The sequence below is a fragment of the Neomonachus schauinslandi genome, chromosome 6, assembly GCF_002201575.2.
Source record: "Neomonachus schauinslandi chromosome 6, ASM220157v2, whole genome shotgun sequence".
Classification (NCBI taxonomy): Eukaryota; Metazoa; Chordata; class Mammalia; order Carnivora; family Phocidae; genus Neomonachus; species Neomonachus schauinslandi.
The window spans coordinates 75,939,311-75,954,542 of NC_058408.1; the positions used below are offsets into that span (position 1 = coordinate 75,939,311).

The 15,232-nt window shown below is 39.0% G+C and overlaps 1 protein-coding gene across 3 annotated transcripts in view; it reads right to left on the reverse strand.

Moving 5' to 3' along the window:
* Positions 1-310: 310 nt before the first annotated feature.
* Positions 311-15,232, reverse strand: part of ATAD1 (ATPase family AAA domain containing 1) — a 53,840-nt gene continuing 38,918 nt past the window's right edge. For all 3 annotated transcript variants that reach the window (XM_021696092.1, XM_021696090.1, XM_021696091.1), the window contains 3 exons: positions 7,535-7,585; positions 2,615-2,748; positions 311-906 (listed from right to left, as the gene is read on the reverse strand). In XM_021696092.1, the coding sequence (XP_021551767.1) occupies positions 786-906; positions 2,615-2,748; positions 7,535-7,585 (306 nt within the window). In that variant the 3' untranslated portion in view covers positions 311-785. The remainder of the gene's footprint in view (positions 907-2,614; positions 2,749-7,534; positions 7,586-15,232) is intronic.

Below are 15,232 nucleotides of genomic sequence, written 5' to 3' on the forward strand. Positions count from 1 at the left end.
AATCCATGTGTTGGGGTATCGATCTGAAACACATCTCTACTCAGTGTGCTGCCGGAAGGAGGTGAAATCCATGTGGAATCCGTCCTGATCACACGACTGCCTGACAACCATTCAATGCTCATCACTGAACAAGTATTTTTATTTGATTATCCTGATACCATAATAGCAGAGACACATCCGGAAACGGAGATGGGGCCGACTGCAACTATTCCACTGCAGAGAGATGCTCGACTTAAAAAAAAAGCTGAAACAAAGGAAACAACTGGAAATGGCCGAATCACCGTACCTCAGACACAACCATAAATCTTCATTTTGCTATATACTGTTTGGTACTTTCTGATTCAGTAGTTGGGGTAAAAAAAAAGTTTTGTATTCAAACATATCTACATAATATCAATATAAAATGTGTGAATATATACATTTAATACACACACACACACACACACACACACACTCACATCCCCCTTTCTCACGAATGACTCAGTGAATCATCTTTGAGACCAGCTTAGATGCTCTAAGGCTGCAACGTATGGCTACAGAGGTCAAACACAAGCACCCACTCATGCTGGATCAAACTGTTCCTCCTCATGATTTCTGACAAGTAGTAATACCGCTTATACAACAACTGTTTCTCAATAACTTAGAATTCAGAGTATAAAACCAGTGTCAGGAACATTGAACTCTCTCACTGGGTGAAGAACATTTCTCTTTTCATTCTATTTCCACTGATGGTAAGAGAGCGCATCGAACTAGATCACACTGAACTGTACAAATGATCTTTACTCTTAATCTAAACAAACATGTGTTAAAACATTCTGAAATGCTGCATCCTTTGATTTCTTCATTTTTTCAATTGCCCGATGCAGGTCCTGTTGTTGCACGGGCCGGATTTCATCCTCATCGTGGCTAAAATGCAAACAAAACCCACCAGATGGTCAAATGACTTTGGGATACCCCTCTCTCAAATATGCTACCCAGATTAAAACATGACATCTCTTTCCCATGGAAGACCCCCAAAGATAGCCACAGTTAATCGCTTCATGTGAATTCCTCCAGGAATTCTCGATGCAGATGCAAGTCTGGGGAGATTTTTAAGCAGCACTGACTACTAGGAGGCAGGAGGCCAAAATGGCTGGTCATAAATACACATTCGAGATGTAGGAATGAAAACCAAACACCGCACACTAAGAATCACGGGCAGAGTATTAGCATAATGGAAAAATGTTAGCTATAGGTGTGCGGTTGATCTAAACGGGAACGGAATTCCAATCAAGGAATCACAAGTAGCATTCATGGCCATACATTCATGTATATATTTAGCATGTGACAAACTGAAAACAGAATGCTTTGCTATTAACAAAAACCAACCACTCTAAGTCCTCCCCTCTTTAATAATAATATATAACGTCTCCTCATAATTTACAACACTTTGGAAAATACACTTGGGGAAAAAATTATAAGCCAAGTCTATGAGCCAGATTTTTCATACTGAAATATAAAATTTTCAAAGGCTTTGAGGACAGCAGAAAAAGAGTAATGTAATTTATTCACACAAAATGTATTCATAGGTTGGGTTTTTTTGCCTCTCTCCTCATTATCTTATACACAAGAATAAAAACCTGTGGAAAGCAGACTCTTGGCTACAGTCAGAGGTCAAAAGTATTCCCACCGTTAGCGTCAGGGAAGCTGGATAATCTGGCAACAAGTAAATGAAGTGAGCGTCTCTCTGACGGGGCCCCAGGGAGCACTAAAGGCAGGTGCAGAACTAGGGCACACCCAGCTAACCTTTCTACGCCAAGGGACACACCTGCTATGGCAATGAGCTGTGATGAAAAACACAGCACAAGAGGCAAATCCAGGTCCTGTGGAGTGAAAGCCTCAGCGGGGGAGGAGAAAGGGGGCCTGAGAAACAAAAGGGCAAGAGGTGGAGAACTCATTCACCACAGGCCCAGGAAGTACACCGGTCTGCTAAGAGTTACAGCAACCCGTCAGAAGGTCAGTGTTTTGAGGAGACGCAGAGCTACGCTGGCCCAGGGCAAGGGGCCTTTTCCGAAGTGGTTCATCAGGGCTGACTTACTCCGGTTCTCTAGCGTCTCTGCTGAAACACATGAGTATGAATTGGTTTCTCAAACTCCTGCTTTGAAGTTGGCTGCAGTGACAACAGTTTCTTTGCTTAGTAAACATGTCACTGTCAACAAGCTAAAGTCTAACCCCCAGCCAGGGCCCTAACCCCCATTTATCACCCCCATTTACATGTGAAATTCCTGCAAGACAACAGGAAATGGGATTAGGAAGTTAAGATGCAAAACAAGCCAGGAGTGTTGGAGAACCTGCTCTTCCAACAGAGGTTGCGAGCTTAAGCTCCTGTCGGCCTTCTGTGACCCAGTCTGTGGATGTGTGGTAGAAATCCAGCTTTTGTTTCTTTCTCTGCATTCCGGAGCCTCCCCACGACCCACGTCCCCAATTCATTTTCAGAACTTCCCTTTAGAAAAAAAGGCAATTAATAAAGTTCATTCAAGTCCACCTTTGATTCCATAAGCAGGGTTGGTATTGTAAAGAAACATGAACCAACCTAAAAGCTCTACAAGGGTTTGACAAATCTGAGAGATCGTACCTTTCTTCGGATGCAGAATTCACATACTCCCTGACACAGAGGAGTGCTGCATCCCTGCACATCTCCTTCAGGTCACTGCCGGAAAAGCCATCTGTTTCCTGGGCAACTTCGAGCAGATCCACGTGCCTGTCCACCTTCAACAGGGAAAAAGGCATATAAAAAATGCAGCAGAGCATCTCTCCAAACATGCTTCTTGAAGAACATATACTGGAATAGCAGGGAAGGAGAATCATCAGTTTCTAGTCTTTACCTTAACCATAAAAGCTGGAATTTTGAAATCTAATTTTCGTTAACTGTCACTATGACTGTAATAGCGAAATAAAGCCTTCCTAGACCATACCATGCAGTGCCTAGGAAGAACAGACATGCAAACACCATCAGACTGATTATGATAGGACTTGTCTATTCTCTTCCTCTCTGTCTGAGAAGACTTCTTACATGTGTACCTCAGCAGTCAGACACAAAGAGGAATCTAATTTCTCTACTGCTTGTAATATTTGTGAAAAAGTACATGCATTACGCATCTGTCCTTCCACACTCATGGGACTGATGGACACTACCGACTTCAGGACAAGCAATGACAGAGACCGCAGGAGATGGGAAGCAAAGTATGTGAAGAGCACCTGTTAAATCTGGGTGGTAGATATAAGGTTATTTGTGTATACACTTAAAATATTTTATGAATTAAAAAACTACTTAAAAAACACCTTCCAAAGTATACACTGAGATGTTAAAAATTAGTCTTCGTCCCTTAAACAATCAACACCTCCACCCCATCTCTTGACCACTCCTTTGTTGGACTGCACTATGTTGTAACCATTCACAAGTCTTGTGCATGACACAGTGATAAAGTCACAAAGATGAACAAATCAAGTATGAGAAAGGATTGAAAAGGAGAAGATTCCAGTCACTGGGGGAGCAAGATGAACAGAGATAGCGCACCATAATGGTTAAGAGAAAGGCTCCATCACTCCTTTGCTATGTGAGCCTGGGCAATTTATTCTATAACTTCTCTGGGTTTCAGTTTCCCCAACTGTAAAAGAGCATTATTATGTATGTGCTCCTTAGATGGACGGAGGATTAAGTAAAACAAGGTCTATCTCACCACTATGCTAGGCACATGGCAAATACTCTGAAAGTAACCCTTTTTACAAGGTAATAGCTATCAGACAAACCATGAAGTCATGAAAACTGTTTTCACTAGGCAACCAGGAAGGCAGCTCCCAAGTTAAACAAGGTTTTGAGTCCTGGGAGCAACACTGGCATTAATCAACGGACTCCTAAGATAGCCCGGAGCACAGCACCCGCTTGTGTGCGGTTACTGCGTCTACTGTGGAGGGCGCACACGCAGGGCGCTCTCAGCACCTCACATGCTTCACTTAAATTCTCAAAACGATTCTTGGAGACTGTTGGCATTACCTCTGCTTTCCCAGTGAGAAAAATAAGGGCGTAGAGACACTCAACAGTATCTGCCCAAGGTCACCCAGCAGGGAGGGGTCAAGCCAGAATGTGGGGGGCCCTGGGGTCTGTCTCCAAAGCCCAAGCCTGTGAACTACTCCTGCTGTGTTATGGAAAAGGTCTAAACTCAGATTTGTTTGTAGAAGAAAAAAACTGATCTCCTCAATACAGAGACAGGATACCTGTCTAAGGTATCCATTTTATTACTTCTAATTCTTTTTATACTTTAAACTTAAAGCCAAAATCACTACCCTGTTTTAAATAAGCGAGTTGTGTTAAGGAACTATCAATAAAGAAATGTGAAAGACTAGAAAAGAGTATCATCTGAGGCATCTTTTAACAGAATTACAATAATTCTTTCAGATTCTAGTGAAGCAACAATATGCCTTCAGCATATAAATACCAGCTAGTGGGAAATAAGATGTTCCCATGTCAACAGTTATCCAGAAAGCATTCAGAAGTACTGCGAATCATAAAACTGGAGACTAGTTCTTTGTGCTTTAAGAAAAAGAATGCTAAAAATTCCTTATACCCACGACAAATGTAATTCTAAAAGGATTTCCAAAGATGCTACTATTAAAAAAAAAAAAAAGCAGAATATGAAATCAAAGTTTAGAAATAATGAGGAGTTTCTTAAGTCAGATGTGAAAACATTACAGCCTGTGTAAAGTATGGCTATCTTATGAGACAGAGCTTAAATTGTATCATTTATATTCGTCATCTGTACGTAAGTCACCCACATCATCTATATCTATATTCAACCACACAAGTTAACTTCCGGCAATACCATCCTTCGTTACGTTTTTTTAAATTAAATAATTGTATTAACTTGAAGTCTCTACAAAATTGTCAGGAACTACCTTCTAATAGGTGATAAATTTCAAGCCACACCACAGCCATCCTAATTCAAAAGAACTTGTGGAATTATTTTATCTCTTTTGTTTTCTTCCCTGAACTGCTCATTGATGACTCTCTTTGTTAAAGGTTTACCAATTAAGTGTCCTTTACCCAAACAGCAGTACAACTACACAATGTCTTTTTGAAAGCAGTTATCGAATATTCTGCTAAAAGGCAAATGTAATTTGTTGATTTCTCACTCACATAGGACAGGAGTTCCTTACCCAGAACACATGGAAAGTTTTACGAATTTTCCTGAAATTGTACAAAATATTTCATGTACATGTAGTTTTTAAGAAAAGACTACATAGTGTTTATCTCTTTTATTAAATGGCCCTATCATCCCCACAACAGTAATCTCTGTAATTTATTAGGTTCTTTAAACTTTTGCAAATAGCATATATGTTTTCTTTGATTGGTTTTAAAGAAAAAAATGAACAGGACACTACTGAAAGATACGGGAGAAGAGTGGAAGAACCAAAAAGACATACCTGCTTTTGGACAAATATTCAACATCAAAAAGATCTTAATTCTCTTGAATTATGATCCATTAAAACCACTAGTGTTTGTTTTTTCTTGAATAAGACAAATTAATTCTAAAATTCATACAGAAAAATCAGCAAAAATAGCCAGGAAACTTTGGGTTGGGGGTCAAGGGCACAATCCGCCATGGGAAAATGTGGACAAACTCAACTTGGCTGTTTCAACAAATAAACTGAAGAAGGTGGAGGAAAAGGAGAGAGAGATGAAGGAATAATCTATAGCCCATAGATTAAGAGATTGAAAAACTATCAAATAATTGCAAATTATGAACTTTATATGGATCCTGAGTCAAACAAATACATGTTAAACAAACAAACCATTTAGGTGACGACAGGAAATCTGAACAGACAAGGTATTCAATGATAATAACGAATTATTGTCAGTTTTTTGTTGAATGTAATAATGTTTATGACGTTAAATCAAAAAAGTTAAGAATTCTTTCTTTTAGAGATACAACTAAAGTAAACCTGGGAGGTGGGGAAGGAGGGGAGAACTGGAGCAGAATTAGTGACCCAAGGACGGAGGCAAACCACGGAAATACAAGAATCCCTGACTATGGGAATCTATTTGTTTTTTTTAGTTTGGATATAGCAAGTACAAATAGTGAGTTATTTAATTATTTTTTTAAAGTAAGCCCTATGCCCAATGTGGGGCTCGAACTCACAACCCCAAGATCAAGAGTCACATGCTCCACCGACTGAGCCAGCCAGGTGCCCCTCAAATAATGAGTTTAGATATGAAGTTTAGGATAGTGAGGAATACGATGTTATTCAAAACTCAGAAACCATAAAGGGGGGAAAATTCCAGTAGATTAAAAAAGACAAACCAGGAAAAAATATTTTCAAATCATATAAACAAAGCGAAATCTCCCTAATGTATTAGAGTTCCTATAAATCAATAAGAAAAAGAACACTGCAATAGAAAAATGGGCAAAGAATATGAACAAGTATTTCACAGAAAAGAATTCAAGTGGCTCCTAAACATACTCATTTCATCCCTAAAAATACAATGAAATACCATTTCCTACCTATCATGTCGGCACAGTTCCATAGCATTCTGTTGGCAAGGCTACAGGGGAAGAGGTACTCTAACATTGCTGGTAAGAGAGGAAACTAGCACAGACAATTTGTCAATAGCTACCAAAATTATAAATCATATCCTCTGATCTAGCAATTCCTCTTCTGGAAAATCCACACTACTAATATTCCTGCACAAGTGTGAGGAGACATACATACAAGGCATTTTTATAATAGTAAAAGATCGGAATCAACCTGAATGTTCTTTGTTATGGCATTGATTAAATAAATTATGGTATATCCATACAGTAAAATCCTATGCAATGCAAAAAACAAAAAAACAAAAAACCAAAGAGAGAGAGAGAGAAAGAACAAAAACACTACATGCTAATATGGAAAGATCTCAAAGATGAGTGAAAAAAGCAATGCACAGGACAGTGTATGCAGTTTATTAATATGGTTTATGTAAAATAGGGAAGAGGAATAATAGCATATTCTGATTTGCTGGTATGGACAATGCCATCTGAAAGGATACAAAAGAATTACAGGAGAGGAAGCGAGATCTTCCCTGAATACCATTTAACATACTTATTTTAATCCTGAAGCATGTGACCTTAAATACACAAACTATTAAAGATTTTGATTATCATACCTTCTTAAATCTAAATTCCAATTTCAAAAAATACTGTAATTAAATAAATTTAAAAAACCCCTGCATACTGCTGTACAAAAATAAATGTATCTTATATAACTGGAGAACAGTCTGAAAATATCAAAGAAGATTTTAATCTGTAGATACGAAAACACAGGGCTTTAAAAAAAGCAGACCATCTTTATTAAGTTCAAATGCACCAGGGTTACTGATTTGCATGAACAGCCAACAGGTATTTTACAGTGATTTATGCCAAGTAGAAAGCTGTTTATTCTCAGGTTACTTTTTCATTTCCCTCTAAAATGGTTTCATGAACATATTATAGGATGGGGAAAATTGAAATTTTCTACTTACATTTTCATTTTTCAAGATGAGTTTCAGGATTGCTTCTCTTTGTTTTAGAGCCTAAAACCAGAATAATTTCCAGTTAGCATTAAAAAAAAAATAAGGATCAATTGGTTTTCCTAATATTTCTTCTTTCCTCTGTAAACCATCTGACAGTACCTACAGGAAACGACAGAAACTCTAAAATATTGGCTTAAGCAAGGTCTAGGTTCTAGACTCTAATCGTCTGTGGTCAACCTACTGAATTCCAATCTTCTTATTCTGAATCCCCAGCGATTAAGCACAATGTCTGGGAAAAAAACATGCCCTTAAATGTTTCTTGAGTGAGTGAATGAATACCTAGGGATGACCAATGTCTTTCCCCTGTGGCTCTGCAAATTTCCTTTTCTTTATTCAGGAAACTTCTGAGAACTTAACAGTGCAGTAAAATTTTTACCATTAATTGGAAGAGATGGCAACAATACCCCCTTAGTTCCTCCACTTGAACCTGTAACTTCCATGCTTGCTAATTCATATTAATTTTTGTTCAGTGTTGACAGTACATTTGTTTATATGCTTTTCGCCCTAATGATGGTTCACAGTATTATACCAGGGAATAGAAGCTTTTATGGAATGCCTTACATATACGGTAAATATAAATGCTTTTTAAATAAGTTATCATGGCTGAACTCATTCCTATTCCCAAGGCATTGAAAAACAGAGCTAGTTATCCTTGAGTATCAAATCAAATGACCAGAAAACAAAACCAAACCCTGCTGTTTCTGTAATTCTAGAGTGTTAAGTGTGAAGGTAAACTTGTTATGTTATGTGATCACCAGTAACTACTTTTTGTTGACAATCTAATTTGGAGAAGCGTCTTAAGGAAAGGTTAATCATATACTTTGACATCATAGTTACAAAATAAGAAAAAATTACCATATAAAGTGTATTATTCACTAAGAACAGAATGAAAAGGGGGTTACAAAAGCCCAGTTTCTACATTAAGAGCACACAAATTTTTAACAAATTTGATAAATTCTGTTACAGCCCATTTTGATAACTTAGAACTTTAGCAAAGGCTACCTTCCATGCTGTTGTGTCCTATGTTCATTCTACTGTACATCAAAAACCTTTGTTTTCTCTTGGACTACAAGCAGAGATTCTATCAATTTAATCTTTGTCTTTAGAACCACTGAGGTAAATTATTTTTCTTTAAAAATGTCCACCTTGCTAACAAAATAAAAGTGAAATTCTTGGTCGAGGCACAAAGTTCATCCACAGATGGCAGCAGCCTACCTTTCCCGGCCTCCCTCCACCTGTTTTCCAGAGGTCCTAAGTGAACTACCCCCAGAGGTCAGCATTAAACACGTGCTCCCACACCTTCTTGCCTTTGTTCATTCTGAGAGCCTTTCCCCTGCCTCGCTTGCATATGAAATTCCTGCCATCCTTCAAGGCCCAGCTGGATTCCGTAAAGTTTACTACTCAGACAGAATTATTAGTTTTCATCATCATTTCAGGTTTTCACAGTTCTTTAAAGGTACTTTTGTGAAGTACCTTTTATGTCATTTATGTATGTCTGCCTTTCCTGTGACACAGAGTGGAGGACAGGGGCTGCGTTCCTTCCCCAGAGCCTGGCAGGTGCCTGACACATACATAGTGCTCAACACTCGTCAAACTCAATTCTAGAGTCTCCTACATCAAGTTAGAAACTTTCTTCATTGATTTCTTGGGTACATTTTCTAACAGAGTGGCTAACTTTGTGCATATCCTCAGAAGGGCCAGAGGTGGTAGCAACAGAAAAGAAGAGATCAGAGCAATTCCAGAGGCCACCACCATCAATGTTAGGAAACCACGTTTACTGCCACAGACTGGCAAGCTGCAGAATATACAAGGGGACAAGTGGTTTTTAGCCAGAGACTGTAAGCAGTATTAAAATATTTTTATTTCAAAATCTGAAAGGAATGACACTGAGAGTTCCTCTACACAGCTATACACGTACCATGCCGATCGTATGGCACATGTATTCACTTACTAACCCTCTTTCCTTCTTCAGTCGAAAGGCACATAAAATTCAAGATGTGAGGACGTTGTGGAAAAATTACACAGTAAAGTTATAATCATTGACTTGAGGATATTCCTCAACTAACAAAGTAAAAGTACTAGAAAGGAGATAAGATAAGATAGCACTGGTTCAAGACTGCCCTTACATCTGCATTAAGTAAAAGTGCAATTCCTCAGCGAATGGGTAACCATTAATCCTATCAAAGGAAAGCACCAGAGCAGTCCCAGCCGAAGTGAGTATTAGCAACTGTTGTATCCTACTGTGGTCAAAGTTCTACAACAAAGATTGATTTAAGAATCTGAGATACTGCGACAAGTAGGCTTTTTAAAATCAAGACTTTTTGGAGGAGGAGCAAGATGGTGGAGGAGTAGGAGACCTAAATTGGGTCTGGTCCCAGGAATTCAGCTGAATAGGTATCAGACCATTGTGAACACCTACGAACTCAACAGGAGGGCAAAGGAAAGAAGAGCAGCAACTCTCTGAACAGAAAAATGATCACTTTCTGGAAGGCAGGATGTGCGGAGAAGTGAATCTGAGGCAATATTCGGGAAGATAGACGGCGGGGGTAGGGAGCCTCCGTCACCCGCTACTAGCAAGTGATAGAGCAGTGGAGCACAAAATTGGAACTTTTAGAAGTCTGCTCCGCTGAGGGATGTCACTCCAATGGCTAAGCGGGGGGTGGAACCCTCGCACAGAAAGACCGGGGGTGCCTGAGTGTGGCAGAGCTCCCAGATATCTGAGTGGGGAAGCTGGCTGCAGAGACGGAGCCGAGGAGTGGGCTCTCAACTCGGGGTTGCCATAAACTGTGCTCCACGGCACAGTCAGGCCACTGCTCCTCCAGCAGGGACCCAACAAGTAGCAGATCGGGGGAGACTCCCCTTCCTCCCCTGGGAGGAGTGGCGGGGGAGCGCACCACGGGAATCTGCTGGGTTTGGAGACTCCAAATGGGGTCGTGAGCCTGAGATAGAAACACTTGGTCACAGGCCGGGTGAGCATGGAGTGCGGCCGGGGATGGGGAGACAGGAGTGACTGACTGCTTTTCTCTGGGGGAACACTGAGGAGTGGGGCCCGGGGTTCTCGGCTCCTCTGGGGCGGAGACTGGGAGGCCGCCATTTTCACTCTCACACTCCAAAGCTGTACGGAAAGCTTGCAGGGAACAAAAGCTCCCAAGAGCAAACCCAAGCAAATGACTTAGCCCAGCTACGGCAAGGGCAGCACAATTCCGCCTCCGGCAATGACATTTGGGAACCACAGCAACATGCCCCTCCCCCAGAAGATCAGCAAGAACAGCCAGCCAAGACCAAGTTTACTGATCAATGAGAACGGCTGAACTCCAGCACTAGGGGAATACAGCACACAGAATTCATGATTTTCCCCATGATTCTTTAGTCTTTCAAACTTAATTTTTAAAATTTTCTTTATTTTTTCTTTTTCTTATTTTTTTTGAATTTTTCTTTTTCCCTATTCAACCAACATCTTATCAATTCCGTTTTTAAAAATCTTTTTTAATTTTCATTTTTGGAGTCATATTCTATCACTTCATTGTAGTTAACCTTATTTTTTTGTATACATCTATAAGTTTTTCTCTCTTTAAAATTTTGGGATACAGTTTCTTCTAACAGACCAAAACATACCCTATATCTCTAGTGTATGGCTTTGTTCTAGTCTCCTGCCTGATCACATTCTCTCTCTCTTTTTTTTAATTTTCTTTCTTTTTTCAACCAACTTCCTATCAATTCCTTTTATAAACTTTTATAATTTTCATGTTTACAGTCATATTCCATCCCTTCGTCATATTTACCCTTATTTTTGTACATATATAAGTTTTTCTTTAAAATTTTGGGAGGCAGTTTCTTCTAACAGACCAAAAAACACCAAAAATCTACTGTGTGGCTCTGATCTATTCACCAGCCCGATTATATATTTTTTTTCTTTGCCTTTCTTTCCCCACCGGTTTCAGGTCTCTTCTGATTTCTTTAGTGTGTATTTTTTGGGGGACCATTGTTACCCTTTTAGCATTTTGTTCTCTCAATTTATCTATTCTCCTCTGGACAAAATGACAAGATGGAAAAAATCACCTCAAAAAAAAGAACAAGAGGCAGTACCAACTGCCAGGGACCGAATCAATACAGGCATTAGTAAGATGTCGGAAACAGAGTTCAAAATGACGATTATAAAGATACTAGCTGGGCTAGAAAAAAGCATGGAAGATACTAGACAATCCCTTTCTGGAGAAATAAAAGAACTAAAATCTAACCAAGTCGAAATCAAAAAGGCTATTAATGAGGTGCAATAAAAAAATGGAGGCTCTAACTGCTAGGATAAATGAGGCAGAAGAGAGAATTAGTGATATACAAGACCAAACGATGGAAAATAAAGAAGCTGAGAAAAAGAGATAAAACAACTACTGGATCACAAGGGCAGAATTCTAGAGATAAGTGGTACCATAACACGAAACAATATTAGAATAATTGGGATCCCAGAAGAAGAAAGAGAGAGAGGGGCAGAAGGTATCTTGGAGCAAATTATAGCAGGAGAACTTCCCTAATCTGGGGAAGGAAACAGCCATCAAAATCCAGGAGGCACAGAGAACTCCCCTCAAAATCAATAAAAATAGGTCAACACCCCGACATCTAATAGTAAAACTTACAAGTCTCACAGACAAAGAGAAAATCCTGAAAGCAGCTCGGGACAAGAAGTCTGTAACCTACAATGGTAGAAACATTAGACTGGCAACAGACCTATCCACAGAGACCTGGCAAGCCAGAAAGGACTGACATGATATATTCAGGGCACTAAATGAGAAAAATATGCAGCCAAGAACACTATATCCAGCTTGGCTGTCACTGAAAATAGAAGGAGAAATAAAAAGCTTCCAGGACAAACAAAAACTAAAGGAATTTGCAAATACAAAACCAGCCCTACAAGAAATATTGAAAGGGGTCCTCTAAGCAAAGAGAGAGCCTAAAAGTAACATAGACCAGAAAGGAACACAGACAATATACAGTAACAGTCACCTTACAGGCAATACAGTGGCACTAAATTCCTATCTTTCAATAGTTACCCTGAATGTAAATGGGCTAAATGCCCCAATCAAAAGACACAGGTTATCAGACTGGATAAAAAAACAAAACCCATTGATATGCTGTCTGCAAGGGACTCATTTTAGACCCAAAGATACCTCCAGGTTGAAAGTGAGGGGGTGGAAAACCATTTACCATGCTAATGGACACCAAAAGAAAGCTGGGGTGGCAATCCTTATATCAGACAAATTAGATTTTAAACCAAAGACTGTAATAAGAGATGAGGAAGGACACTATTTCATACTTAAAGGTCTATCCAACAAGAAGATCCAACAATTGTAAATATCTATGCCCCTAACATGGGAGCAGCCAATTATAGAAGCCAATTAATAACAAAAGCAAAGAAACACATTGACAACAATACAATAATAGTGGGGGACTTTAACACCCCCCTCACTGAAATGGACAGATCATCTAAGCAAAAGATCAACAAGGAAATAAAGACTTTAAATGACACACTGGACCACATGGACTTCACAGATATATTCAGAACATTCCAACCCAAAGCAACAGAATACACATTCTTCTCTAGTGCTCATGGAACAGTCTCCAGAATAGATCACATCCTAGGTCACAAATAGGTCTCAACAGGTACCAAAAGATTGGGATCATTCCCTGCATATTTTCGGACCACAATGCTTTGAAACTAGAACTCAATCACAAGAGGAAAGTCAGAAAGAACTCAAATACATGGAGGCTAAAGAGCATCCTACTAAAGAAGGAATGGGTTAACCAGGAAATTAAAGAAGAATTAAAATAATTCATGGAAACTAATGAAACTGAAAACACAACTGTTCAAAATCTTTGGGATGCAGCAAAGGCAGTCCTAAGAGGAAAAGTATATAGCAATACAAGCCTTTCTCAAGAAACAAGAAAGGTCTCAAATACACAACCTAACCCTATATCTAAAGGAGCTGGAGAAAGAACAGCAAATAAAGCCTAAACCCAGCAGGAGAAGAGAAATAATAAAGATCAGAGCAGAAGTCAACGAAATAGAAACCAAAAGAACAGTAGAACAGATCAATGGAACTAGGAGCTGGTTCTCTGAAAGAATAAGATTGATAAACCCCTGGCCTAACTTACCAAAAAGAAAAGGGAAACGACCCAAATAAATAAAATCATGAATCAAAGAGGAGAGATCACAACCAACACCAAAGATATACAAACATTTATAAGAACATATTATGAGCAACAATATGCCAGCAAATTAGACAATCTGGAAGAAATGGATGCATTCCTGGAGACGTATAAACTACCAAGACTGAACCAGGAAGAAATAGAAAACCTGAACAGACCCATAACCAGTAAGGAAATTGAAGCAGTAATCAAAACATCTCCCAACAAACAAGAGCCCAGGGACAGATGGCTTCCCAGGGGAATTCTACTAAATATTGAAAGAAGAATTAATACCTATTCTTCAGAAACTGTTCCAGAAAACAGAAATGGAAGGAAAACTTCCAAACTCATTTTATGAGGCCAGCATCACCTTGATCCCAAAACCAAAGACCCCATCAAAAAGAATTACAGACCAATATTCCTGATGAACATGGATGCAAAAATTCTTACCAAAATACTAACCAATAGGATACAACAATACATTAAAAGAATTATTCACTACGACCAAGTGGGATTGATTCCTGGGCTGCAAGGTTGGTTCAATATCTGCAAATCAATCAATGTGATACAATACATTAATAAAAGAAAGAAGAACCATATGATCCTCTCAATAGATGCAGAAAAAGCATTTGACAAAGTACAGCATCTTTTCTTGAGTAAAACTCTTCAGAGTATAGGGATAGAGGGTACATACCTCAATATCATAAAAGCCATCTATGAAAAACCCACAGCGAATATCATTCTCAATGGGGAAAAACTGAGAGCTTTTCCCTTAAGGTCAGGAAAACGGCAGAGATGTCCACTATCACCACTGCTATTCAACATAGTATTAGAAGTCCTAGCCTCAGCCATCAGACAACAAAAAGAAAAAAAGGCATCCGAATCGGCAAAGAAGTCAAACTCTCACTCTTTGAAGATGATATGATACTTGATGTGGAAAACCCCAAAGACTCCACCCCAAAACTGCTAGAACTCATAAAGGAATTCAGTAAAGTGGCAGGATATAAAATCAATCCACAGTGGCATTTCTATACACCACCACCAAGACAGAAAAAAGAGAAATTAAGGAGTCGATCCCATTTACAACTGCACCCAAAACCATAAGGTACCTAGGAATAAATCTAACCAAAGAGGCAAAGAATCTGTACTCAGAAAACTATAGACTACTCATGAAAGGAATTGAGGAAGACACAAAGAAATGGAAAAAACATTCCATGCTCACAGATTTCAAGAACAAATATTGTGAAAATGTCTATGCTACCTAGAGCAATCTACACATTTAATGCAATCCCTATTAAATACCATCAACTTTTTTCAAAGAAATGGAACAAATAATCCTAAAATTTGTATGGAACCAGAAAAGACCCCACATAGCCAGAGGAATGTTGAAAAAGAAAAGCAAAGCTGGTGGCATCACAATCCTGTACTTCAAGCTCTATTACAAAGCTGTAATCATCAAGCACAAAA